The sequence below is a fragment of the Myotis lucifugus genome, unplaced genomic scaffold (genome assembly GCF_000147115.1).
Source record: "Myotis lucifugus unplaced genomic scaffold, Myoluc2.0 scaffold_1254, whole genome shotgun sequence".
NCBI lineage: Eukaryota > Metazoa > Chordata > Mammalia > Chiroptera > Vespertilionidae > Myotis > Myotis lucifugus.
This window is the reverse complement of record NW_005872302.1, coordinates 47,388-73,351: the sequence shown is the minus strand read 5'-3', so window position 1 is coordinate 73,351 and position 25,964 is coordinate 47,388. Positions and strand designations below refer to the sequence as shown.

The window sequence follows — 25,964 nt, the reverse complement described above, 5'->3', positions numbered from 1 at the left end:
GCAGGTGCAGATACTGACAGGTGTGCATAGGGCAGGGGTGGGCAAACTTTTTGACTCGAGGGCCACAATGGGTTCTTAAACTGGACCGGAGGGCCGGAACAAAAGCATGGATGGAGTGTTTGTGTGAACTAATATAAATTCAAAGTAAACATCACTACATAAAGGGTACGGCCTTTTTTTTTTTTAGTTTTATTCATTTCAAACGGGCCAGATCCGGCCCGCGGGCCGTAGTTTGCCCACGGCTGGCATAGGGGCTTCTCAGGGCAGAGCGGGTGGAGGGAGGGACGGTGGGGACAGTGTGACGAACTTCAGGTCCACGTGATAGTTCCACATTCCCGGGGCAGGTGCAGAGTGGATTTAGTGGCGGAGCTGCAGCCTCCAAGGCTCCTGAGACGGGGATGGTGACGGTGCTGACAGACGGGGGCCGATGGAGAGAAGGAAAGAGTCAGGGACTAAAAGAGAAGCCGGAAGGACCCAGCGAGAGAAGAGCCGTGGGTGCTGTCTTCTGGGGAGCCCACCACAGAGGCGGGGTTAACCATCTGCTGAGCACAGAGAACCAGGCATGCTCACGTCTCCAATGGTTAGAAAGGTGGACGTAGGTCGCATTACACAGAGGAACAGAGACGTGATCTTGGTGCTGCATGAGCTGTGTGGATGTTAGTAAGTTCCCTAACCTTTTTGTACCTCAATTTCCATGTGATAAGGACCCTAATCTGTCACAATTTCATGGGCATCACATAGATGCAATGGCTGAGGGGACCTGTGATCAACAACACGTTCAACAATGTCATTGTGAGGACACTGTGGGGTTGGTGCTCTGGGTAGAACTGAAGGACCCCCAGAGCGGATACCAATGTCCTGGGGAGCGGCTCTGGGGTAAAATATCACCATGAGTGTGGACTTACAGAAACCCTCTGCAGGAAATGCTCAGTGTCAGTGCAGCCCAGCACTGCGCTCTAATGAGATCCAGTACAGACTCATTAGCAATTCCTTAGCCAGTCAAAGCATTGAGTGGGGCTCATTTAATAGGCTCATTCCACACAGAAACGCCCCGCCCTCCCCAGAACCTGGACTCCTGGACGAAGCTTTGAAACCACGTGTTCCAATGACTAGATCATCGATGGGCACTGTTCTCATTGACGTGTCATTGGCTCAAGACAAGGCCCAGGCGACACAAAACAAACATGGTTCCCAGTAAAAGTGAGAGACTCAATACTAATGGTAGTTTACTACCGAGTCCTCTCATGATCCACTGACAGGAGTGACCTGCACAGACCGGGCGTTAAGTGAATGTTTCCTGGGTGAGTCACAGACGCGATGGCATTCCCGGGCCCTTCCTGGCGGATATAAAGCTTCCAGGGGAGGAGGCGACATTCACACTCAGAAACGTCCCTCTTCGCCTCAACCCAACCTTCACCCTCCGCCAGCATGTGCTGCAACTACTACGGGAACTCCTACGGGGGCTGTGGCTACGGCTCTGGCTATGGCTGTGGCTATGGCTCTGGCTATGGCTGTGGCTATGGCTCTGGCTATGGCTGTGGCTATGGCTCTGGCTATGGCTCTGGCTATGGCTGTGGCTATGGATCTGGCTACGGCTGTGGCTATGGATCTGGCTACGGCTGTGGCTATGGCTCTGGCTATGGCTGTGGCTATGGATCTGGCTACGGCTGTGGCTATGGATCCAGATATGGCTGTGGCTATGGATCTGGCTATGGCTGTGGCTATGGCTCTGGCTATGGCAGTGGCTGCTGTACCTTCCGACCATCCTGCTACCAACGATGCTATTCCTCTTGCTGCTAGAACATGTCCCATTCGTCCTCTCTACACTCCAGTGAGGGTTGGACACATCCTGTTTGTTATTGAGGAAGTAGGAATGCGTCCATTGTGGGACCTGAAGACGGAAGATGTGATTGTGATTACGTTCACAATGTCCACGCTCGGCTTTTCTATCCTATGAAGTTGTGTTGTCCTGGAACACAAATACGCCAGAGTTGGAAGAAATTATACTTTTTCAATAAACAAACGTGATGTGTTCCTGGAAGTAACTGTGTTTGTGTCAGAATCGTCACTGTCCTTGTGGGCTTCCCAGAAGCCGATCGGCCACTGTGTCCGCCAATCCCTGGGTTTCTTATTCCGTCATCGACTGTATGTGCCGTTCTCTCACCAACACACATGGTCCTGTTACTGCAGGTCACAGTAGGTCTTAGTGTTGGGTGATGTGTACGTTCCAACCTTGCTCCTCTTCACAATTATTGTGGCTTTTCTGGTTTCTTTGTTTTCCATCTAAACTTTAGAATCAGCTTGTCAAAATCTACAAAAATGCCCTGCTGAGAGTTTTATTGGTATTGAATGGAATCCATTCACCAATTGTGGGGGAGTGGATTCTTCACACTATTGAGTCTCTGGTCCATAAACATGGTGTGTGGGTCTCATTTGATTTCTGTGGCGGGTTCACATTCAAAATTCAATGATGAGCTTTGTACTCACTGAAGGCATATTCTGGAGGGGGAGGCAAAAAGCAGTGTAAGAATCAAAAACACATCTAAATAACTAAATAAAATAGTGAATTAACAAATTTATAAAGGGTGTTTATAATGATTAATGAGATAAACAGTGGGTTGCTGTGAAATATCACGTGGCCTATAAAACTCACTGAAGAAACAGACACTCTTCACAGGCTTGTAACTTCTAAATACATTGAACCAATAATAACCCTCCAAACAGAAAGCTTCACGGGAAAATTCTCCAAAAGTTTTAAAGAATATGTTACACCAATTCTCTACAATCACTTCCAGAAATAAAATCCGAGGGAAACTTACCAACTCATTCAATGAGGTTGCCATTACCTTAATACCAACACCAGGGAAAGACATTACAAAAATAAAGACTACAGTCAAATATCTAGATGAACATAGATACAAAAGGTATAAATGAACATGGTACAAAAATTAAGCATCAGCAATTTGACTCCGGCATTGTGTAAGAAGAATTATACACATCCACCTAGTGAGATATACCCCAATTATGCAAGGCTGGTTCAGTGCTCAAAAATGAATTCATGTAATTTATTACATTAGCAGCCTGAAGAAGAAAAATCACATGATTGGTTCAATATCTGACAAAATCCAACATCCATTCAGGAATAAAATGTTCCTATAATGAGGAAAAAAGGAAACTTCTTCAACTGGATGGAGAATATAATATGTACATAAATCCTATTAGCAGGATCACGCATACTTAACAGCGAGAAACCAGACATTTTCCCGCTGTGATAGGGGGCAAGGCAAGGAAGTTCTCTCCGTGTTTCTCTTCAGTGTCATATTGGAAGACCTTGCTGATGCAATAACACAAGATAAAGAATTAAAAGTCATATTTATGAGAGAAAGAAAGAAAAAAAAGATGAAAAAATGAAAGGAAGCATGGAAGGAAGGAAGGAAGGAAGGAAGGAAGGAAGGAAGGAAGGAAGGAAGGAAGGAGAAAGAAAACTGTCTTTTTCTACTTGGGCATGATTGTCTAGGTAGAAAATCCAAAAGAAAAAAAGGAGAAAACAAAACTTCTGTAAGTAGCAGGTGATTGAAGCAAGGATAGAGTATACAAGGTCAATATACAAAAGTCAATTGCTTTTCTACACATTAATATGAAATTAGACAATAATAGCATGGACTATAGCAGCCAAAATATAAAATACTTAGATATAAATCTAAAAGAAATGTGTACATGATCTATATGATCAAAACCATAAAACTCTCACGTAAGAAATTTGGGAAGAACTAAATGAAGAGCTATTCTATGTTTACGGATGGGAAGACTCAATACTCTGGAGATAGTTCTTAGATTCCCTGCAAACCCACTCAAAGTTCCAGCCTATTGTTGTGTGGATTTCACCAAAGTGATTAGAAAGTTTCCATGGCGAAGGGGGCCCAGGACAGCCAGCACAATATCGAGGGAAGGAACCAGTTGGAGAACGAACTCTACTCGACTTCAATTCTCACGATGAAGCCACAGTCATCAGCACAGGGAGGCTATTCTTGAAGAAATAGAATCAATTTTTATGAGTGAGATCTATGTGTAGTCTCATTTATTAAACTCTTAACAGGGGACATTTCATTGTGTGCTATGAACAGAGAAGGAACGTATGTGATCCCTGCTTTCTAACAGTGTGGGAAACGCAAATAATACACAAGCTATAAAGATGGAATGATTGCTCTAATACAGTGATGGCGAACCTTTTGAGCTCAGCGTGTCAGCATTTTGAAAAACCCTAACTTAACTCTGGTGCCATGTCACATATAGAAATTTTTTGATATTTGCAACCATAGTAAAACAAATATTTATATTTTTGATATTTATTTTATATATTTAAATGCCATTTAACAAAGAAAAATCAACCAAAAAAATGAGTTCGTGTGTCACCTCTGACAGGCGTGTCATAGGTTCGCCATCACTGCTCTAATATGATGACACACAGCGGTGCTTGGGAAATGCAGAGGAAGAAGTCAGAGGAGAGGCCAGGATGAAGAGTAAGAAGAGAGAAAGGTCGGGAATCTTCCTGAAGAAGAGACAAACTTCTAGCTTAAACAGGAAGGAGGTGGGTCCAAGTCGGCCAAACACACGTGAAGGGAAATAGCTTTGAGGACAGGAGACGATGCCCAGATGCTGACCCCACATTGCGGTAGCTCCCTCTCTCCCGAGGAGATGCAATAGTTTGGCGTCAGGAAGACCTCGGCAGACGCATGAGTGAGCGTCCAGGCGGACCCCCAGGGACACCCAGCCACGTGGAACGGCCTCCCGTGCAGCGTGGGAAGGACCAGCACGTGCCTCTCACATTGGGAGGAAAAACTCACTTTTATGATCACGTTATGCTTGGGGCTGGTATGAAAAATCCAAGATGAATAAATTGAATTTCAGTTTCAAAAATGATAACTTTTTAGCATAAATATGTCTTGTGCTCTCTCAGGGACAGACATGCCAATGGGCAACTCCAGTTTAATGATACGCCACCAATTTCGCCCAAGTCCTGGCTGGCCCCTTGGGTGTGACCTTGTGAGAATTGGAGCCGAGATGCCAGTCAGGCTGAGCTCAGAGCCCAGACCCACGAGGCCTGTGAGTTCACAAGCGAGCGCTGCTCCTGCTGCTCCTGTGCAGTCACTACAACGGGCCTCCTCTCGGTCCTCTCCGTGACCTGGGGGGTGCAGGGGGCCTGGGTGACCTGGGGGTCAGGTCTGCGCATCAACAGGGGTCAGGAGACCAGTCGCGGGATGATGTCAGAGACCAAGCCCCTGGAGGGACAGGGAGATGGTGGCGGGGGGGCCCTCAGCCATGCCTGAGGGGACTGGCTCCTGCACAAGGTGCTGAAGGAAAGTTCATGCAGGACCCAGAGTGTCCCCAGGAAGAATGAGAGACTCAGAAGTGATTGAGGGCTTCATAACAGGGTAACTTTACCAAGAAAATGGATCCTTGTAGGAAATGATGAGCTCCCTGTTACGGCAACTGTTCTCGTCTCCAATGATTAGAAAGGAGGCATATGTCACATTACAAAGAGGAACAGAGACTTGATCTTGGAGCTGCATGAGCTGTGTGGATTTTAGAAAGTTCCCTAACCTTTTTGTACCTCAATTTCCATGTGATAAGGACCCTAATCTGTCACAATTTCATGGGCGTCACATAGATGCAATGGCTGAGGGGCCCTGTGCTCGACAACACGTTCAACAATGTCATTGTGTGGACACTGTGGGGTTGGTGCTCTGGTAGAACCGAAGGACCCCCCAGAGCGGATACCAGTGTCCTGGGGAGCGGCTCCCGGGGTAAAACAGGCCACGACCCAGCATCTCATGAGTGTGGACTTACAGGAAGCCTCTGCCAGGAAATGCTCAGTGTCAGTGCAGCCCAGCCCTGCGCTCCAATGAGATCCAGTACGGACTCTTTAGCAATTCCTTAGCCAGTCAAAGCGTTGAGTGGAGCTCATTTAATAGGCTCATTCCAGACAGACACGCCCCACCCTCCCCAGAACTTTGACTCCTGGACTGAGCTTTGAAACCACGTGTTCCGATGAGTAGATCATTGATGGGCACTGTTCTCATTGACGTGTCATTGGCTCAAGACAAGGCCCAGGCGACACAAAACAAACACGGTTCCCAGTAAAAGTGAGAGACTCTATACTAATGGTCGTTAACTACCGAGTCCTCTCATGATCCACTGACAGGAGTGACCTGCACATACCGGGCGTTAAGTGAATGTTTCCTGGGTGAGTCACAGACGCGATGGCATTCCCGGGCCCTTCCTGGCGGATATAAAGCTTTCAGGGGAGGAGGCAACATTCACACTCAGAAACGTCCCTCTTCACCTCAACTCAACCCTCACCCTCCGCCAGCATGTGCTGCAACTACTACGGGAACTCCTACGGGGGCTGTGGCTACGGCTCTGGCTATGGCTGTGGCTATGGCTCTGGCTATGGCTGTGGCTATGGATCTGGCTATGGCTGTGGCTACGGCTCTGGCTATGGCTGTGGCTATGGCTCTGGCTATGGCTGTGGCTATGGCTCTGGCTATGGCTGTGGATATGGATCCAGATATGGCTGTGGTTATGGATCTGGCTATGGCTGTGGCTATGGATCTGGCTATGGCTGTGGGTATGGATCTGGCTATGGCTGTGGCTATGGATCTGGCTATGGCTGTGGCTGCGGCTCTGGCTATGGCTGTGGCTGCTGTACCTTCCGACCATCCTGCTACCGACGATGCTATTCCACTTGCTGCTAGAACATGTCCCATTCGTCCTCTCTACACTCCAGTGAGGATTGGACACATCCTGTTTTTACATCCAATTCTTGTTTGTTATTGAGGAAGTAGGAATGTGTCCATTGTGGGACCTGAAGACGGAAGATGTGATTGTGATTACGTTCACAATGTCCATGCTCGGCTTTTCTATCCTATGAAGTTGTGTTGTCCTGGAACACAAATACACCAGAGTTGGAAGAAATTATACTTTTTCAATAAACAAACGTGATGTGTTCCTAGAAGTAACTGTGTTTTGTGTCAGAATCGTCACTGTCCCTGTGGGCTTCCCAGAAGCCGATGGGGCACCGTGTCCGCCGATCCTGGGTTTCTTATTCCGTCATCAACTGCATGTGCCATTCTCTCACCAACACACATGGTCTTGTTACTGCAGGTCACAGTAGGTCTTAGTGTTGGGTGATGTGTATGTTCCAACCTTGCTCCTCTTCACAATTACCGTGGCTCTTCTGGTTTCTTTGTTTTCCATCTAAATTTAGAATCAGCTTGTCAAAATCTACAAAAATACCCTGCTGAGAGTTTTATTCGGATTGAATGGAATCCATTCACCAATTGTGGGGGAATGGACTCTTCACACTATTGAGTCTCTGGTCCATAAACATGGGGTGTGGGTCTCCTTTGATTTCTGTGGAGGCTTTTCATTCAGAATTCAACAATGAGCTATGTGCTCACTGAAGGCATGTTCTGGAGGGGGAGGTGAATAGCAGTGCAAGAATCAAAAACACGTCTAAACAACTAAATAAAAACAGTAAATTAACAGAATTATAAGGGTGTTTATAATGATTAATGACATAGACAGTGGGTTGCTGTGAAATATCATGTGGCCTATAAAACTCAATGAAGAAACAGACACTCTTCACAGGCTTGTAACTTCCTAATATATTGAACCAATGGTAACCCTCCAAAACAGAAAGCTTCACGGGAAAATTCTCCAAAAGTTTTAAAGAATAAGTTACACCAATTCTCTACAATCACCTCCAGAAATAAAACCAGAGGGAAAACTTACCAACTCATTCAATGAGGTCGCCATTACCTTAATACCAACACCAGGGAAAGACATTACAAAAATAAAGACTACAGTCAAATATCTAGATGAACATAGATACAAAAGGTATAAATGAACATGGTACAAAAATTAAGCATCAGCAATTTGACGCCGGCATGGAGTAAGAAGAATTATACACATCCACCTAGTGAGATATACCCCAATTATGCAAGGCAGGTTCAGTGCTCAAAAATGAATTCATGTAATTTATTACATGAGCAGCCTGAAGAAGAAAAATCATATGATCGGTTCAATAAAAACAGGGAAAGCATGTGACAAGATCCAACATCCATTCATGAATAAAATGTTCCCGTAATCAGGAAAAAAGGAAACTTCCTCAACTTGATAGAGAATATAATATGTACACAAATCCTATTAGCAGCATCACCCATACTTATCAGCGAGAAACCAGACATTTTCCCGCTGTGATCAGGAGCAAGGCAAGGAAGTTCTCTCCGTGTTTCTCCTCAATGTCATATTGGAAGACCTAGCTGATGCAATAATACAAGATAAAGAAATAAAAATCATACTTATGAGACAGAGAAAGAAAGGAAAGAAGAATGAAAGGAAGGAAGGAAGAAATAAAAAGATAGAAAACTGCATTTTTCTACTTGGGCATGATTGTCTAGGTAGAAAATCCAAAAAAAAAAAAGGAGAAAAAAAAAAAACTTCTGTAAGTAGCAGGTGATTGAAGCAAGGATAGAGTATACAAGGTCAATATACAAAAGTCAGTTGCTTTTCTACATATTATATGAAATTAGACAATAATAGCATGAACTATAGCAGCCAAAATATAAAATACTTAGATATAAATCTAAAAGAAATGTGTACATGATCTATATGAGCAAAAACATAAAACTCTGACGTAGGAAATTAGGGAAGAACAAAATGAAGAGCTATTCTATGTTTACGGATGGGAAGACTCAATACTCTGGAGATAGTTCTTAGATTCCCTGCAATCCCACTCAAAGTTCCAGCCTATTGTTGTGTGGATTTCACCAAAGTGATTAGAAAGTTTCCATGTCGAAGGGGGCCCAGAACAGCCAGCACAATATTGAGGGAAGGAACCAGTTGGAGAACGAACTCAATTCTCACGATGAAGCCACGGTCATCAGCACAGGGAGGCTATTCCTGAAGAAACAGAACCGATTTTTATGAGATCTATGCGTAGTCTCATTCGCTGAACATTTATTAACCTCTTAACAGAGGACATTTCAATGTGTGCTATGAACAGAGATCAAACGTATGTAATTCCTGCTTTCTAAAAGTGTGGGAAACGCAAATAAATCACAAGCTATAAAGATCGAATGATTGCTATGATATGACTTCACACAGGGGTGCTTGGGAAATACAGAGGAAGAAGTCAGAGGAGAGGCCAGGATGAAGAGTAAGAAGAGAGAAGGGTCCGGAATCTTCCTGAAAAAGAGACAAACTTCTAGCTTAAACAGGAAGGAGGTGGGTCAGAGTCGGCCAACCACACGCGAAGGGAAATAGCTTTGAGGACAGGAGAGGATGCCCAGATGCTGACCCCGCATTGCGGTAGCTCCCTCCATCCCGAGGAGATGCAATAGTTTGGCGTCAGGAAGACCTCGGCAGGCGCATGAGTGAGCGTCCAGGCTGATCCCCAGGGACACCCAGCCACGTGGAACGGCCTCCCTTGCAGCGTAGGAAGGACCAGCACGTGCCTCTCACATTGGGAGGAAAAACTCACTTTTATGATCATGTTATGCTTGGGGCTGGTATAAAAAATTCAAGGTGAATAAATTGAATTTCAGTTTTAAAAATAATAACTTTTTAGGATAAATATGTGTCGTGCACGCTCAGGGACAGACGTGGCAATGGGCAACTCCAGTTAAATGATACACCAATCAGATTCCCCCGCGTTCTGGCTGGCCCCTTGGGTGTGACCTTGTGAGAATCTGAGCCGAGATGCCAGTCAGGCTGAGCTCAGACCCCAGACCCACAAGGTCTATGAAATCACAAGTGGGCGCTGCTCCTGCTGCTCCTGTGCAGTCACTACAATGGGCCTCCTCGTGGTCCTCTCCGTGACCTGGGGGGGTGCAGGGGGCCTGGGTGACCTGGGTCGGGTCTGCACATCAACAGGGGTCAGGAGACCAGTCGCAGGGATGATGTCAGAGACCAAGCCCCTGGAGGGACAGGGAGAAGGAGGGGCCCTCAGCCATGCCTGAGGGGACTGGCTCCTGCACAAGCTGCTGAAGGAATGTTCATGCAGGACCCAGAGTGTCCCCGGGAAGAATGAGAGACTCGAGGTGACTGGGGGCTTTATGATAGAGTAACTTTACCAAGAAAATGGATCCTTGTAGGAAATGATGAGCTTTCTGTATGGCAAGTGTTCACGTCTCCAATGATTAGAAAGGTGGACGTAGGTCGCATTACACAGAGGAACAGAGACTTGATCTTGGTGCGGCATTAGCTGCGTGGATTTTAGTAAGTTCCCTAACCTCTTTGTACCTCAATTTCCACAGTATAAGTTCCCTAATCTTTCACAATTTCATGGTTGTCAAATAGATGCAATGGCTGAGGGGACCTGTGCTCGACAACACGTTCAACAATGTCATTGTGTGGACACTGTGGGGTTGGTGCTCTGGGTAGAACTGAAGGACCCCCAGAGGAAATACCAATGTCCTGGGGAGCAGCTTCCAGGGTAAAACAGGCCACGACCCAGCATCTCATGAGTGTGGACTTACAGGAGCCCTCAGCCAGGAAATGCTCAGTGTCAGTGCAGCCCAGCACTGCGCTCCAATGAGATCCACTACAGACTCATTAGCAATTCCTTAGCTGTCAAAGCGTTGAGTGGGGCTCATTTAATAGGCTCATTCCAGACAGACACGCCCCTCCCTCCCCAGAGCTTTGACTCCTGGACTGAGCTTTGAAACCACGTGTTCCGATAAGTAGATCATCGATGGGCACTGTTCTCATTGACTTGTCATTGGCTCAAGACAAGGCCCAGGCGACACAAAACAAACACGGTTCCCAGTAAAAGTGAGAGACTCTATACTAATGGTCGTTAACTACCGAGTCCTCTCATGATCCACTGACAGGAGTGACCTGCACATACCGGGCGTTAAGTGAATATTTTCTGGGTGAGTCCCAGACTCGATGGCATTCCCAGGCCCTTCCTGGCGGATATAAAGCTTCCAGGGGAGGAGGCAACATTCACACTCAGAAACGTCCCTCTTCACCTCAACCCAACCTTCACCCTCCGCCAGCATGTGCTGCAACTACTACGGGAACTCCTACGGGGGCTGTGGCTACGGCTCTGGCTATGGCTGTGGCTATGGATCTGGCTATGGCTGTGGATATGGCTCTGGCTATGGCTGTGGATATGGCTCTGGCTATGGCTGTGGCTATGGATCTGGCTATGGCTGTGGATTTGGATCCAGATATGGCTGTGGATATGGATCTGGCTATGGCTGTGGCTATGGCTCTGGCTATGGCTGTGGATATGGATCTGGCTATGGCTGTGGATATGGATCTGGCTATGGCTCTGGCTACGGCTGTGGCTACGGATCTGGCTATGGCAGTGGCTGCTGTACCTTCCGACCATGCTGCTACCGACGATGCTATTCCTCTTGCTGCTAGAACATCCGCCTAGAACACCCTGCGCCTCCAACATAATATTGAAAATTAATGCTTTTCCTCCGAACGATGTCCCATTCGTCATCTCTACACTCCAGTGAGGATTGGACACCTCCTGTTTTTACATCCACTTCTTGTTTGTTATTGAGGAAGTAGGAATGTGTCCATTGTGGGACCTGAAGACGGAAGATGTGATTGTGATTACGTTCACAATGTCCACGCTCGGCTTTTCTATCCTATGAGGTTGTGTTGTCCTGGAACACAAATACGCCAGAGTTGGAAGAAATTATACTTTTTCAATAAACAAACTTGATGTGTTCCTGGAAGTAACTGTGTTTGTGTCAGAATCTTCACTGTCCCTGTGGGCTTCCCAGAAGGCCGATCGGCCACTGTGTCCGCCAATCCCTGGGTTTCTTATTCCGTCATCGACTGCACGTGCCGTTCTCTCACCAACACACATGCTCCTGTTTACTGCAGGTCGCAGTGGGTCTTAGTGTTGGGTGATGTGCGTGTTCCAACCTTGCTCCTCTTCACAATTAACGTGGCTCTTCTGGTTTCTTTGTTTTCCATCTAAACTTTAGAATCAGCTTGTCAAAATCTACAAAAATACCCTGCTGAGAGTTTTATTGGGATGGAATAGAATCCATTCACCAATTGTGGAGGAATGGATTCCTCACACTATTGAGCCTTTTGGTCCATAAACATGGTGTGTAGGTCTCCTGTAATTTCTTTGGTGGGTTCTCATTCAAAATTCAGTGATGAGCATTGTACTCACTGAAGGCATATTCTGGAGTGGGAGGCAAATAGCAGTGTAAGAATCAAAACCACATCTAAATAACTAAATATAAATAATAAATTAACATAATTATAAAGGGTGTTTATAATGATTAATGATATAAAAAGTGGGTTGCTGTGAAATATCACATGGCCTATAAAACTCACTGAAGAAACAGACACTCTTCACAGGCTTGTAACATCTAAATATATTGAACCAGTAATAACCCTCCAAAACAGAAAGCTTTACGGGAAAATTCTACAAAAGTTTTAAAGAATAAGTTACACCAATTCTCTACAAACACCTCCAGAAATAAAACCAGAGGGAAAACTTACCAACTCATTCAATGAGGTCGCCATTACCTTAATACCAACACCAGGGAAAGACATTACAAAAAAAAGACTACAGTCAAATATCTAGATGAACATAGATACAAAAGGTATAAATGAACATGGTACAAAAATTAACCATCAGCAATTTGACTCCGGCATTGTGTAAGAAGAATTATACACATCCACCTAGTGAGATATACCCCAATTATGCAAGGCTGGTTCAGTGCTCAAAAATGAATTCATGTAATTTATTACATGAGCAGCCTGAAGAAGAAAAATCACATGATCGGTTCAATATCTGACAAAATCCAACATCCATTCATGAATAAAATGTTCCCGTAATCAGGAAAAAAAGGAAACTTCTTCAACTGGATGGAGAATATAATATGTACACAAATCCTATTAGCAGGATCACGCATACTTAACAGCGAGAAACCAGACGTTTTCCTGCTTTGATCAGGAGCAAGGCAAGGAAGTTCTCTCCCTGTTTCTCCTCAGTGTCATATTGGAATACCTTGCTGATGCAATAACACAAGATAAAGAAATAAAAGTCATATATATGAGAGATAGAAAGAAAAAAACGATGAAAAAATGAAAGGAAGAATGGAAGGAAATGGAAGGAAGGAAGGAAGGAAGGAAGGAAGGAAGGAAGGAAGGAAGGAAGGAAGGAAGGGAGAAAAGAGAAAGGAAACTGTATTTTTCTACGTGGGCATGATTGTCTCGGTAGAAAATCCAAAAGAAAAAAAGGAGAAAACAAAACTCCTGTAAGTAACAGGTGATTGAAGCAAGGATAGAGTATACAAGGTCAATATACAAAAGTCAGTTGCTTTTCTACATATTATATGAAATTAGACAATAATAGCATGAACTATAGCAGCCAAAATATAAAATACTTAGATATAAATCTAAAAGAAATGTGTACATGATCTATATGAGCAAAACCATAAAACTCTCATGTAAGAAATTTGGGAAGAACTAAATGAAGAGCTATTCTATGTTTACGGATGGGAAGACTCAATACTCTGGAGATAGTTCTTAGATTCCCTGCAAACCCACTCAAAGTTCCAGCCTATTATTGTGTGGATTTCACCAAAGTGATTAGAATTTTTCCATGGCGAGGGGGGCCCAGAACAGCCAGCACAATATCGAGGGAAGGAACGAGTTGGAGAACGAACTCTACTCGACTTCAATTCTCACGTTGAAGCCACAGTCATCAGCACAGGGAGGCTATTCCTGAAGAAATAGAATCGATTTTTATGAGTGAGATCTATGTGTAGTCTCATTTATTAAACTCTTAACAGGGGACATTTCATTGTGTGCTATGAACAGAGAATGAACGTATGTGATCCCTGCTTTCTAAAAGTGTGGGAAACGCAAATAATACATGAGCTATAAAGATGGAATGATTGCTCTAATACAGTGATGGCGAACCTTTTGAGCTCGGCGTGTCAGCATTTTGAAAAACCCTAACTTAACTCTGGTGCTGTGTCACATATAGAAATTTTTTGATATTTGCAACCATAGTAAAACAAATATTTATAGTTTTGATATTTATTTTATATATTTGAATGCCATTTAACAAAGAAAAATCAACCAAAAAAATGAGTTCGCGTGTCACCTCTGACAGGTGTGTCATAGGTTTGCCATCACTACTCTAATATGATGACACACAGGGGTGCTTGGGAAATGCAGAGGAAGAAGTCAGAGGAGAGGCCAGGATGAAGAGTAAGAAGAGAGAAGGGTCGGGAATCTTCCTGAAAAAGAGACAAACTTCTAGCTTAAACAGGAAGGAGGTGGGTCAGAGTCGGCCAACCACACGCGAAGGGAAATAGCTTTGGGGACAGGAGACGATGCCCAGATGCTGACCCCGCATTGCGGTAGATCCCTCCATCCCGAGGAGATGCAATAGTTTGGTGTCAGGAAGACCTCGGCAGGCGTGGCAGTGAGCGTCCAGGCGGACCCCCAGGGACACCCAGCCACGTGGAACGGCCTCCCGTGCAGCGTGGGAAGGACCAGCACGTGCCTCTCACATTGGGAGGAAAAACTTTTATGATCACGTTATGCTTGGGGCTGGTATAAAAAATTCAAGGTGAATAAATTGAATTTCAGTTTCAAAATGATAACTTTTTAGCATAAATATGTGTCGTGCTCTCTCAGGGACAGACGTGGCAATGGGCAACTCCAGTTAAATGATACGCCACCAATTTCGCCCAAGTCCTGGCTGGCCCCTTGGGTGTGACCTTGTGAGAATCGGAGCCGAGATGCCAGTCAGGCTGAGCTCAGACCCCAGACAACACAAGGCCTGTGAGATCACAAGTGGGCGCTGCCCCTGCTGCTCCTGTGGGGTCACTACAACAGGCCTCCTCTCGATCCTCTCCGTGACCTGGGGGGTGCAGGGGGCCTGGGTGACCTGGGGGTCAGGTCTGTGCATCAACAGGGGTCAGGAGACCAGTCGCGGGGATGATGTCAGAGACAAACCCCTGGAGGGACAGGGAGAAGGAGGGGCCCTCAGCCAAGCCTGAGGGGACTGGCTCCTGCACAAGGTGCTGAAGGAAAGTTCATGCAGGACCCTGAGTGTCCCCGGGAAGAATGAGAGACTCAAAAGTGACCGGGGACTTTATAACAGGGTAACTTTACCAAGAAAATGGATCCTTGTAGGAAATGATGAGCTCCCTGTTACAGCAAGTGTTCAAGTCTCCAATGATTAGAAAGGTGACATATGTCACATTACAAAGAGGAACAGAGACGTGATCTTGGTGCTGCATGAGCTGTGTGGATTTTAGTAAGTTCCTTAACCTTTTTGTACCTCAATTTCCATGTGATAAGGACCCTAATCTTTCACAATTTCATGGGCATCACAGAGATGCAATGGCTGAGGGGACCTGTGCTCGACAACACGTTCAACAATGTCATTGTGAGGACACTGTGGGGTTGGTGCTCTGGGTAGAACCGAAGGACCCCCCAGAGCGGATACCAATGTCCTGGGGAGCGGCTCCCGGAGTAAAACAGGCCACGACCCAGCATTTCATGAGTGTGGACTTACAGGAACCCTCCGCCAGGAAATGCTCAGTGTCACTGCAGCCCAGCACTGAGCTCCAATGAGATCCAGTACGGACTCATTAGCAATTCCTTAGCTGTCAAAGGCTTGAGTGGAGCGCATTTAATAGGCTCATTCCAGACAGACACGCCCCTCCCTCCCCAGAACTTTGACTCCTGGACTGAGCTTTGAACCCACGTGTTCCGATGAGTAGATCATTGATGGGCACTGTTCTCATTGACCTGTCATTGGCTCAAGACAAGGCCCAGGTGACACAAAACAAACACGGTTCCCAGTAAAAGTGAGAGACTCTATACTAATGGTCGTTAACTACCGAGTCCTCTCATGATCCACTGACAGGAGTGACCTGCACATACCGGGCGTGAAGTGAATATTTCCTGGGTGAGTCCCAGACGCGATGGCATTCCTGGGCCCTTCCTGGCGTATATAAAGCTTCCAGGGGAGGAGGCAACATTCACACTCAGAAACGTCCCTCTTCGCTTCAACCCAACCTTCACCCTCTGCCAGCATGTGCTGCAACTACTACGGGAACTCCTACGGGGGCTGTGGCTACGGCTCTGGCTATGGCTGTGGCTATGGCTCTGGCTATGGCTGTGGCTACGGCTCTGGCTATGGCTGTGGCTATGGATCTGGCTATGGCTGTGGATATGGATCCAGATATGGCTGTGGCTATGGCTCTGGCTATGGCTGTGGCTATGGCTCTGGCTATGGCTGTGGATATGGATCTGGCTATGGCTCTGGCTACGGCTGTGGCTACGGCTCTGGCTATGGCTGTGGCTATGGCTCTGGCTATGGCAGTGGCTGCTGTACCTTCCGACCATGCTGCTACCGACGATGCTATTCCTCTTGCTGCTAGAACATCCGCCTAGAACACCCTGCGCCTCCAACATAATATTGAAAATTAATGCTTTTCCTCCGAACGATGCCCCATTTGTCATCTCTACACTCCAGTACGGATTGGACACCTCCTGTTTTTACATCCACTTCTTGTTGTTATTGAGGAAGTGGGAATGCGTCCATTGTGGGACCTGAAGACGGAAGATGTGATTGTGATTACGTTCACAATGTCCACGCTCGGCTTTTCTATCCTATGAAGTTGTGTTGTCCTGGAACACAAATACGCCAGAGTTGGAAGAAATTATACTTTTTCAATAAACAAACTTGATGTGTTCCTGGAAGTGACTGTGTTTTGTGTCAGAATCTTCACTGTCCCTGTGGCCTTCCCAGAAGCCGATCGGCCACTGTGTCCGCCGATCCTTGGGTTTCTTATTCCGTCATCGACTGCACGTGCCCTTCTCTCACCAACACACATGGTCCTGTTACTGCAGGTCGCAGTGGGTCTTAGTGTTGGGTGATGTGTATGTTCCAACCTTGCTCCTCTTCACAATTACCGTGGCTCTTCTGGTTTCTTTGTTTTCCATCTAAACTTTAGAATCAGCTTGTCAAAATCTACAAAAATACCCTGCTGAGAGTTTTATTGGGATGGAATAGAATCCATTCACCAATTGTGGAGGAATGGATTCCTCACACTATTGAGCCTTTTGGTCCATAAACATGGTGTGTGGGTCTCCTTTGATTTCTGTAGTGGGATCTCATTTAAAATTCAATGATGAGCATTGTACTCACTGAAGGCATATTCTGGAGGGGGAGACATATAGCAGTGCAAAATCAAGGACACATCTAAATAACTAAATAAAAATAGTAAATTAACAGAATTATAAAGGGTGTTTATAATGATAATGACATAGACAGTGGGTTGCTCTGAAATATCACGTGGCCAATAAAAGTCACTGAAGAAACAGACACTCTTCACAGGCTTGTAACTTCCTAATACATTGAACCAATAATAACCCTCCAAAACAGGAAGCTTCACGGGAAAATTCTCCAAAAGTTTTAAAGAAGTTACACCGATTCTCTACAATCACTTCCAGAAATAAAACCAGAGGGAAAACTTACCAACTCATTCAATGAGGTCACCATTACCTTAATACCAACACCAGGTAAAGACATTACAAAAATAGAGACTACAGTCAAATATCTAGATGAACATAGATACAAAAGGTATAAATGAACGTGGTACAAAATTAAGCATCAGCAATTTGAGGCCGGCATTTTATAGGAAGAATTATACACATCCACCTAGTGAGATATACCCCAATTATGCAAGGCAGGTTCAGTGCTCAAAAATGAATTCATGTAATTTATTACATGAGCAGAATGAAGAAGAAAAATCACATGATCGTTTCAATAAAAGCAGAAAAAGCATGTGACAAGATCCAACATCCATTCATGAATAAAATGTTCCCGTAATCAGGAAAAAAGGAAACTTCCTCAACTTGATAGAGAATATGTACACGAATCCTATTAGCAGCATCACGCATACTTAACAGCAAGAAACCAGACATTTTCCCGCTGCGGTCAGGAGCAAGGCAAGGAAGTTCTCTCCGTGTTTCTCCTCAATGTCATATTGGAAGACCTTGCTGATCCCTAAGAAAAAGAGATTAAATGGAACAGACCAATGAATCCCAGAGAGGAGGGGGATGGGGAGAAGGAAGTGATGATATGCATATATGCATCACCTATGGACACAGACATCAGGGTGGTGAAGGCTTGGTGCGGGATGGGAACTGGGTGAAGGGTGGCAGTATGGGGATAAAGAGGGACGTCTGTGATACGCTCAACAACAAAGATTTTTTAAAAGAGATAAAAGTTATCCTGAGAGAAAGAAAGAAATGAAATTGCGTTTTTCCACCTGGGGCATGATTGTCTATGTAAAAAAATCCAAAAGAAACAACCGAAAAAACAAAATTCCTATCAGTAACAAGTGATTAAAGCAAGGATAGAGTATGCAAGGTTAATATAGAAAAGTCAATTGCTTTTCTACATATTAATATGAAATTAGACAATAATAGCATTGACTATAGCAGCCAAAATATAAAATACTTAGATATAAATCTAAAAGAAATATGTACAAGGTCTATATGAGCAAAACCATAAAACTCTGATGTAAGAAATTAGGGAAGAACTAAATGAATAAATATTCTACATTTACGGATGGGAAGACTCAATATGTGAAGATAGTTCTTAGATTCCCTGCAATCCCACTCAAAATTCCAGCCTATTGTTGTGTGGATTTCAGCAAAGTGATTGTAAAGTTTCCATGGAGAGGGGGGCCCAGAACAGCCAGCACAATATGAGGGAAGGAACAAGATGGAGAATAAACTCAATTCTCACGATGAAGCCACAGTCATCAGCACAGGGAGGTCTTGGTGAAACAGACAAAAGCAATGGAGCGGAATAGCCCAGAAGCAGACTCACATGAGCAGGTGACAGCTGGTCTCTGTGAATGCGGAAAAGACGGCCTTTTCAACACATGGTGCGGGAACAACTGGCCGTCCACACACAAAAAAAGAAAAAATCTAGAAGTAGACCTCGCACCCTTGAGGACAATTAACCTGAAATGTGTCTCAGACATAAATATAAAATAAAAACTATAAATCTTCTAGAAGACTTCGTAGGAGGAAACCTCGATGACCTTGGGGATGGCCGGGACTTAGTTACCAAACCAAAGGCGCAGGCCACTACAGGAAGAGGGATAAGCCAGACCTTGTTAGAATCAAAACATCGGCAGAAGACCTGGTCAACCGGCCACACAGACAGGCCACACACGGGGAGGAAGTATTTGTAAGGAGCACATCTGGCAGTGTGATCCAAAATATACAAAGAGCTCTTAAAACTCAGTAATAAGAAAGCAAAAGACCTTATGTAACCAGGGGCCAAGGACCTTGACAGACACTTCACCAAAGAAGATTGCAAATGACCACATGAGAAGATGGTTCCCGTGAGACGTCATCCACATTAAAATGACAATTAGACGCCGCCACCACCTCTGAGAGCGGCCAAAACCCGACAGCCGGCGCCCACAGGACTGAGAAGCCAGAACTCTCATTCACGGCTGGTGGGAACCAATCGGTGCGGCCACGTGGGAAGACAGGTTTGTAGTTTCTGATAAAACGAAGCCTACGCTCCCATGTGCTCCAGCTTGTGCTCTGATGTCCACAGAAAGCTGCATGGGAGGTGGGAGCAGCTTCTACATCATCGTCGAGAGTTGAGGAGCCAAGATGCCCCTCAGGCGGTGAATGGACACACGGACTGGGTGCACCCAGACAACAGGATGTTATTTCGGGATAAAATGAAACGAGCTTGAAGCCACAAGACCTGGAAGGATCTTAGATACGTATTCGTACATGAAAAGAGATTCCAATCTGGAAAAGCTACACATTGTATGGCTCCAACTCTGTGACCTTCTGCGGAGGGCAGGACCATGGACTCAGTCAGCCCGTCCGTGGTTGTGGGAGTTCGCGGCGGCCGGCGGGCAGGAGGGGAGGGCATGGGACAAGGAGTGTAGGACAGTGAAGGTGTCTGTGTAAGACCACAGTGATGGCTCCATGCCATTGGGCATTTATTCAACCCGTGGGATGTACAGCCCTGGGAGAGACCCCCAGGGCGACCCCGATGTAACCACGGAGCGTGGGGGATCGCCGAGGGTCAGCGCAGCTTCCTCGGTTGGACCAAATGCTGCTCCATGAAGAGGCTGAGGGTGGGGAGGCTGTGCGTGGGGGAGGGGCGGGACAAATACGGGGAATCTCTGCACATTCTTCTTAATTTTCATATAAACCTAGGACTTCTCTAAAAAATCGTCTTTAAAATGAAATATTGGGAACCTAAAATGCCTCTGAAACATCACAAAATTAAGATAACATTTAGATAACATCTGAATCTCACGGATCAAAGATCTTAAAATTATAAAAATTTAAATTAAATTTGAAGATAGAACAATAGCAATTACCCAAACTTAAAATCCAGAGAGAATTTCTTTAAATTTGTTATCTGAGGTACAATACTGAGTGACCGCATACACAGGATTATGTCTCAAAGAGGCTCACGAGCGGATTTGAATAAATGTTCCCCATTTGACTTTGCAAAAGGGTCCTATGAACCGGAGGGCGAAGAGCTGAGCAGGTAACAGCCACACAGGGAGCCAGGACTAGTGCTTTCCCATAACCCATTGGGGTAAACGGAAAACGTTTTTAAACATATTTTTATCGATTTCACGGAGGCAGGGAGAGGGACAGAGAGAGAAACAATGATGATGAGAAAGAATCACTGATCGGCTGCCTCCTGCACGCCCCCCACTGGGGATCAAGCCCGAAACCTGGGCCTGTGCCCTGACCGGGAATCGAACCTGGGACCCTTCAGTCTGCTGGCCGACCTGATGCTCTATCCACTGAACCACACCAGCTAGTGCAGAAACTTTTTTACTTTCTAATTTTATAATGATAATTAATCTTAAATTAGAAATAATAAGCATGATTTGTGGCACATAAGAGTAAAATCAATAATACGCATAACAGAGGGTGGAGAGTGTGGACGACTGTAACGTTGGCATGTGCTGCCGAGAGTTGTATGATGTCACTCATGGCCGAGGGAGTGAGTTACGATGCACGTTGCAGCCCTGGGTTGCTGTTGAAACCATCACTGTTGGCCTAGCTCAGTGGTCGGCAAACTCATTACTCAACAGAGGCAAATATCAACAGTACAACGACTGCAATTTCTTTTGGGAGCCAAATTTTTTAAACTTAAACTATATAGGTAGGTACATTGTTATTCACTTCATTAGGGTACTCCTAAGGCTTAGGAAGAGCCACACTCAAGGGGCCAAAGAGCCACATGTGGCTCGCGAGCCGCAGTTTGCCGACCACTGGCCTAGCTACTAAACCAACGGAGGATGAACATGAAGCACCAACATAAAGTTCCAGAAGCAGGAAAATAAGGCCAAGAAAAGGGAAGTACAAATGTGGCAAGAAAAACACGAATAGTGAGATAGAGACACAACCAGGACAACAATTACATGCAATGGAAATGGTCCAGACACCAAGATAGAGACACAACCAGGAACACAATTACACCCAATCTGTGTGAGGCAGCTCTGCCTCTGTATCTATTATTGTTCAAAAGTTTATAATGGTCTCTATTATCCATGAATGAGTGAGCTCATGTGGTATTTTTCCTTCATTGACTGGCTTGTTTCACTTAGCATAATGCTCTCCAGTTCCATCCATGCTGTTGCAAATGGTAAGAGTTCCTTCTTTTTTACAGCAGCGTAGGATTCCATCGTGTAGATGTACCACAGTTTTCTAATCCATTCATCTACTGATGGGCACTTAGGCTGTTTCCAGATCTTAGCTATGGTGAATTGTGCTGCTATGAACATAGGGGTGCACATATCCTTTCTGATTGGTGTTTCTGGTTTCTTGGGATATATTCCTAGAAGTGGGATCACAGGGTCAAATGGGAGTTCCATTTCCAGTTTTTTGAGGAAACTCCATACTGTCTTCCATAGTGGCTGCACCAGTCTGCACCAGGGAGGGTTGGGGGGCAGGAGGGAGGGGAGTAAGAGATCAACCGAAGGACTTGTATGCATGCATATAAGCATAACTAATGGACATAAGACACTGGGGGGTAAGGGAGGGTAGGGGATTGTCAAGGGCGGGGGGAAAAAAAGGACACTTATGTAATACCCTTTGTAATACTTTTAGCAAAAAAAAAAAAAAAACAATTACATCCAATGGAAATGGTCTAGTCTAGACACTACAATTAAAAGTATTATGCACATCTATGCTCTTTAAAAAACCACAACAATTAAACAGACACAGACACGTTAGAAATAAACATATAAATACATATACTATACACATGAATTATTCATATATTATAAACACTGGTCTGAGGAAAGCTGGAGAGGCTGTATTAGTATCAAACAAAGTAAGCATCAAAACAAAAATGATACAAAAATTAAATCTTCACGAAACATAAAATCGCTAATGAGTCTGACAGTAACAGCATGGAGTGGCGTGAGGGGAAGGGAGTGTTACGGGAAATGGTGTAATATTATTTGCAAAAAGTGGGATACGTTAAGATGCATGTTGTAATGTTTATAGCAATCATTACATGTGTTGTACCTAATAAGTGAATACAGAGATAATAGAATGGAATTCCAAAAAAAATCCTATCAACTCTATAATAATAAAAGGGTAATATGCTAATTAGACCAGACGCCTTCTGGATGTCATTCCGGACGTCCTTCCTGACCGAGCCTACTCTTGCACAAATGTTTGTGCATCAGGCCTCTAGTAATTTAATAAGAGAAATGCGAGCGGGGAGGGGACAAGAGGTCAGAAAAGAGAAAACAAATAGCAAAACAGCACAGACGTCGCTGTACCTGCGTCTGAAGTAAATTAAATGTGAAAGTCAGAATATGTCAACGGTCAGTCAGAGCCACGGCGGCTTCTGCACATCCACGGGTGGTAAATAACCCGAGAGCTGGCGAGGGGCGGCCCCGCACACGCCCTGGGGCGAAGCCGTGTCCCTGCTGCGTGAGGACAGAGAAGGGCGGCTCCTGTGGCAACTCCCCGTGTGGCTCAGTAATGGCCGCGCCAAAGGCAGGGAACAAGCCAGAAACTACTGAGAGGCACGAGGAAAAACATCCACAGTTGTAATCAGAGACTCCAAAGCTCCTACTGGGCAGCAGGCAGAACTACGTGGACTGGGAATCACTCGCGTCATGAAGACAGAAGCAGGAGCAGGAGCTGACCTGCGCCCTCCGCCGCCCGTGAGCCACGATGGCAGCGCCCGCTGTCCCCCGGGGCCACAGAGTCCTCCCAGACGGAGCGTACGTCCGGCTACGAGGTCAGTGCTAAGAAGTTAGACTCAACACAGTAAAAAGGAGACATGGCACTGATGCCGAGTCAGACAGAAGGACACAGGCGGCTGGAGAGTCCCCCAAACAAGCAGGAAGCACGAGGGACGTTCAAACTCGGGTTTAGAAGAAGCGCAGGCCACTTTTAAACGTCCAGAACTCGTGGGCTCGCAGGAGCAGTGACGGTCGCGTCCCCCATGGCTTTACGCACACGAAACAGGAAAGAAGACGATGTGCTTCGTATTTGTTTACAAAAGTCCACCTACCAGGACACGTACGGAGAAAGGACGCATTTGAATGAATAAAAGTACATTTCACGTGTGGATGTGACTGTATTAAAATCCTGTTTTCTCGTTTTTATTTCTCATCAAGGCACATGGCATCAGTGCCGTGAGAGGGGCTGTGTCCTCACACCTCTGATAATCAGGCGAGAGCTGATTAAAATGCACACGATCTCCCAAATCACATCTATTCTGCACCCTCACCTCCCTGCTGTTCCCAGCCCACACACCCTGGGACTCTGGGCGGGAACAAGAGTTAAAGCATCTCATGTGCCCTGGCGTGTGCCCCCGGTGTGGGGCTCGATCCCCATTAGGGTGCGTGCAAGCGGCAGCCGATCCATGTTACTCTCTCACGGTGCGTGCAAGCGGCAGCCGATCCATGTTACTCTCTCACATCGATGTTTCTCTCTTTCTCTTTCCCTCTATTTAAATTGACAATTTAATAACACATCTCATGGAGGGCAGTGTCATTTGGGGATGTCAAGGAGGAGAAGGGATTATTTGAGCTCAAGGGCAGGTCAGTGAAAACTATTGAAACGTTTCCTGCCTGGGTGGTGCCTGGTTCCAGGGCATTAAAGCGAACGTTTGTGAGGAGAGAGAGTTTTGTAGGCGTCGCTATACCGTCTGATTAAAAGTCCTCGGTGGTGACAGCAACCCTTCGTCAATGCCTCAGGGCCAGCTCGAGTCTTGAAACAACAAACTCATTATATTAGTCAGAAACCAGCCAATGACATGAGCTCACGTTTGGGTCTGTCCGCCCTGAGGCCCATTAAGGCTCCTGTGAGGAGAGGGGCCCAGACTGAGGTCCCCTCCACCCCTTCTCCACCCAAGGTCACCCCACCCCCAGCACCATGTGTGGCGACTACAGGAACTACTACGGGGGCCGCGGCTACGGAGGCTGTGGCTACGGCTGTGGTTATGGCTGTGGCTGTGGCTGTGGCTGTGGCTGTGGCTATGGCTGCGGCTGCAGCTCCCGCTCCCTCTGTGGCTGTGGCTATGCCTGTGGCCGTGGCTATGGCTCTGGCTTTGGCTACTACTATTGATGAGGCCATGGGACCAGCCCCTGCTCCTGCATCTCAGGACTCACCCACTTGGGACCCACGTGTCCTGTGTCTCTCACGGGTGGTGGCTCTCCTGCTTCAGGAAAATCTAGGGTGGTCTGGGGTTGGCCTCCCACCTAACCCAGGAATCCCCTGCCTTCACCTCATGGACGTGGGTAAGGTGAACGCACCTGCAACCCCGGGTCTGGCGTCATCGGCGTCATGACGTCACAGCAGCTGCCGTGGTGGCTCCACGCGGGAGCCTGTGTCTCTGTTGACCTAATAAACTCGTCAACTCAAACAGCGACCCTGGCTTTGATTTCCGCGGTTGGACGTCTCAAGCTTCTTACTGACATTTTTTATTTCAGTTCCCAAGAAAGAAACTTATATTTTGTAAATTCCCGCTTCCTTCCTCCTCTGCTACCAAGGGAAGAATATCTGTTATTCTGGATAATTCTCAACCCCAGAGGCAATATTATTCATAAATTAAGCAAAATAAATTAAGAAAAATAATAACTTCCCAATGTCCACGTATCTCTCAAAATAAATGAATGTTGGAATAACCTCTACTTCCAGTCCTTCCTTAAAAATGTTCTATGGCCCAGCCGGCATGCCTCAGTGGTTGAGCATCGATCTATGAGACAGGAGGTCCCAGTTTGATTCCCAATCAGAGCACATGTCCCGGTTTCAGGCTCAATCCCCAGTGTGGGGTGTGCAGGAGGCAGCCGATCAATGGTTGTCTCTCATCACTGATGATTTTCTCTCTCTCTCTCTTCCTCTCTTCCTCTCTCTCTCTCTCTCTCTCTCTCTCTCTCTCTCTCTTCCTCTCTGAAATCAATAAAAAATAATTTTTAAAAAAATATTTTGTGGAAGAAAGAACCTAAGAATATTCTTACAATGGATTCCTCCTGGGGTAGTAGTCGATGATAAGACCATCGGCCTGCATGTGGGCCGTGGTAATGAGGTAAAAGCACCATTTCAGGGGCAAACAAGTCCCAGGGTCTCGCAGTGCAGGAAGCAAGGTGTCGGTCAGGTGTGTGGCCTCATCTGAGTCTCACATGAGCAAGGATCTGCCCCCAAGTTCACATCCTCGGCCAAATTCAGCGTGTCCCCAGGGCTCAGCGGGACTGGCTAGAGGCCCCTCAGGCCAAGAGGCCGCCTGCCCAGAGCTCCTAGCCCTGGGGGTCACCCAATGTGGTTGCTCGTTTTCGCAAAGGCAGGAAGGGAAGGGGAGCCTCCCGCACGATGGGGGCTGCAAATCCACACCAACGCCACACAACCACACA

The 25,964-nt window shown here is 45.9% G+C and overlaps 4 protein-coding genes across 4 annotated transcripts; all 4 read left to right on the top strand.

Moving 5' to 3' along the window:
- Window positions 1-1,428: 1,428 nt before the first annotated feature.
- On the top strand, window positions 1,429-1,800 carry LOC111824357 (keratin-associated protein 21-1-like). Its single transcript, XM_023748290.1, has 2 exons — window positions 1,429-1,514; window positions 1,617-1,800. The coding sequence occupies exons 1-2, from the start codon at window positions 1,429-1,431 to the stop codon at window positions 1,798-1,800; spliced, it is 270 nt and encodes an 89-aa protein (XP_023604058.1).
- Window positions 1,801-6,371: 4,571 nt separating this feature from the next.
- Window positions 6,372-6,755, top strand: LOC111824356 (keratin-associated protein 6-2). The gene is made up of 2 exons (XM_023748289.1): window positions 6,372-6,567; window positions 6,700-6,755. Exons 1-2 carry the CDS (start codon window positions 6,372-6,374, stop codon window positions 6,753-6,755), a joined length of 252 nt encoding a protein of 83 aa, XP_023604057.1.
- A 4,309-nt stretch (window positions 6,756-11,064) lies between these two features.
- Window positions 11,065-11,436, top strand: LOC102439849 (keratin-associated protein 21-1-like). Its single transcript, XM_023748288.1, has 2 exons — window positions 11,065-11,297; window positions 11,391-11,436. The coding sequence occupies exons 1-2, from the start codon at window positions 11,065-11,067 to the stop codon at window positions 11,434-11,436; spliced, it is 279 nt and encodes a 92-aa protein (XP_023604056.1).
- Window positions 11,437-16,106: 4,670 nt separating this feature from the next.
- LOC111824355 (keratin-associated protein 21-1-like) lies at window positions 16,107-16,454 on the top strand. Its single transcript, XM_023748287.1, has 2 exons — window positions 16,107-16,240; window positions 16,331-16,454. Exons 1-2 carry the CDS (start codon window positions 16,107-16,109, stop codon window positions 16,452-16,454), a joined length of 258 nt encoding a protein of 85 aa, XP_023604055.1.
- The last annotated feature ends 9,510 nt before the right edge of the window (window positions 16,455-25,964 follow it).

What these genes read in the sequence shown, in the direction of transcription:
- LOC102439849 (XM_023748288.1), top strand. Translation starts at nt 11,065, where the DNA reads ATGTGCTGCAACTACTACGGGAACTCCTACGGGGGCTGTGGCTACGGC. An exon ending in GGCTCTGGCTATGGCTGTGG is followed by an intron (nt 11,298 to 11,390) that starts ATATGGATCTGG and finishes TGGCTGCTGTAC; the next exon opens with CTTCCGACCATGCTGCTACC.
- LOC111824356 (XM_023748289.1), top strand. Translation starts at nt 6,372, where the DNA reads ATGTGCTGCAACTACTACGGGAACTCCTACGGGGGCTGTGGCTACGGC. An exon ending in TGGCTGTGGATATGGATCCA is followed by an intron (nt 6,568 to 6,699) that starts GATATGGCTGTG and finishes GCTATGGCTGTG; the next exon opens with GCTGCTGTACCTTCCGACCA.
- LOC111824357 (XM_023748290.1), top strand. Translation starts at nt 1,429, where the DNA reads ATGTGCTGCAACTACTACGGGAACTCCTACGGGGGCTGTGGCTACGGC. An exon ending in TATGGCTCTGGCTATGGCTG is followed by an intron (nt 1,515 to 1,616) that starts TGGCTATGGCTC and finishes TGGATCTGGCTA; the next exon opens with CGGCTGTGGCTATGGCTCTG.
- LOC111824355 (XM_023748287.1), top strand. Translation starts at nt 16,107, where the DNA reads ATGTGCTGCAACTACTACGGGAACTCCTACGGGGGCTGTGGCTACGGC. An exon ending in TATGGATCTGGCTATGGCTG is followed by an intron (nt 16,241 to 16,330) that starts TGGATATGGATC and finishes TGGATCTGGCTA; the next exon opens with TGGCTCTGGCTACGGCTGTG.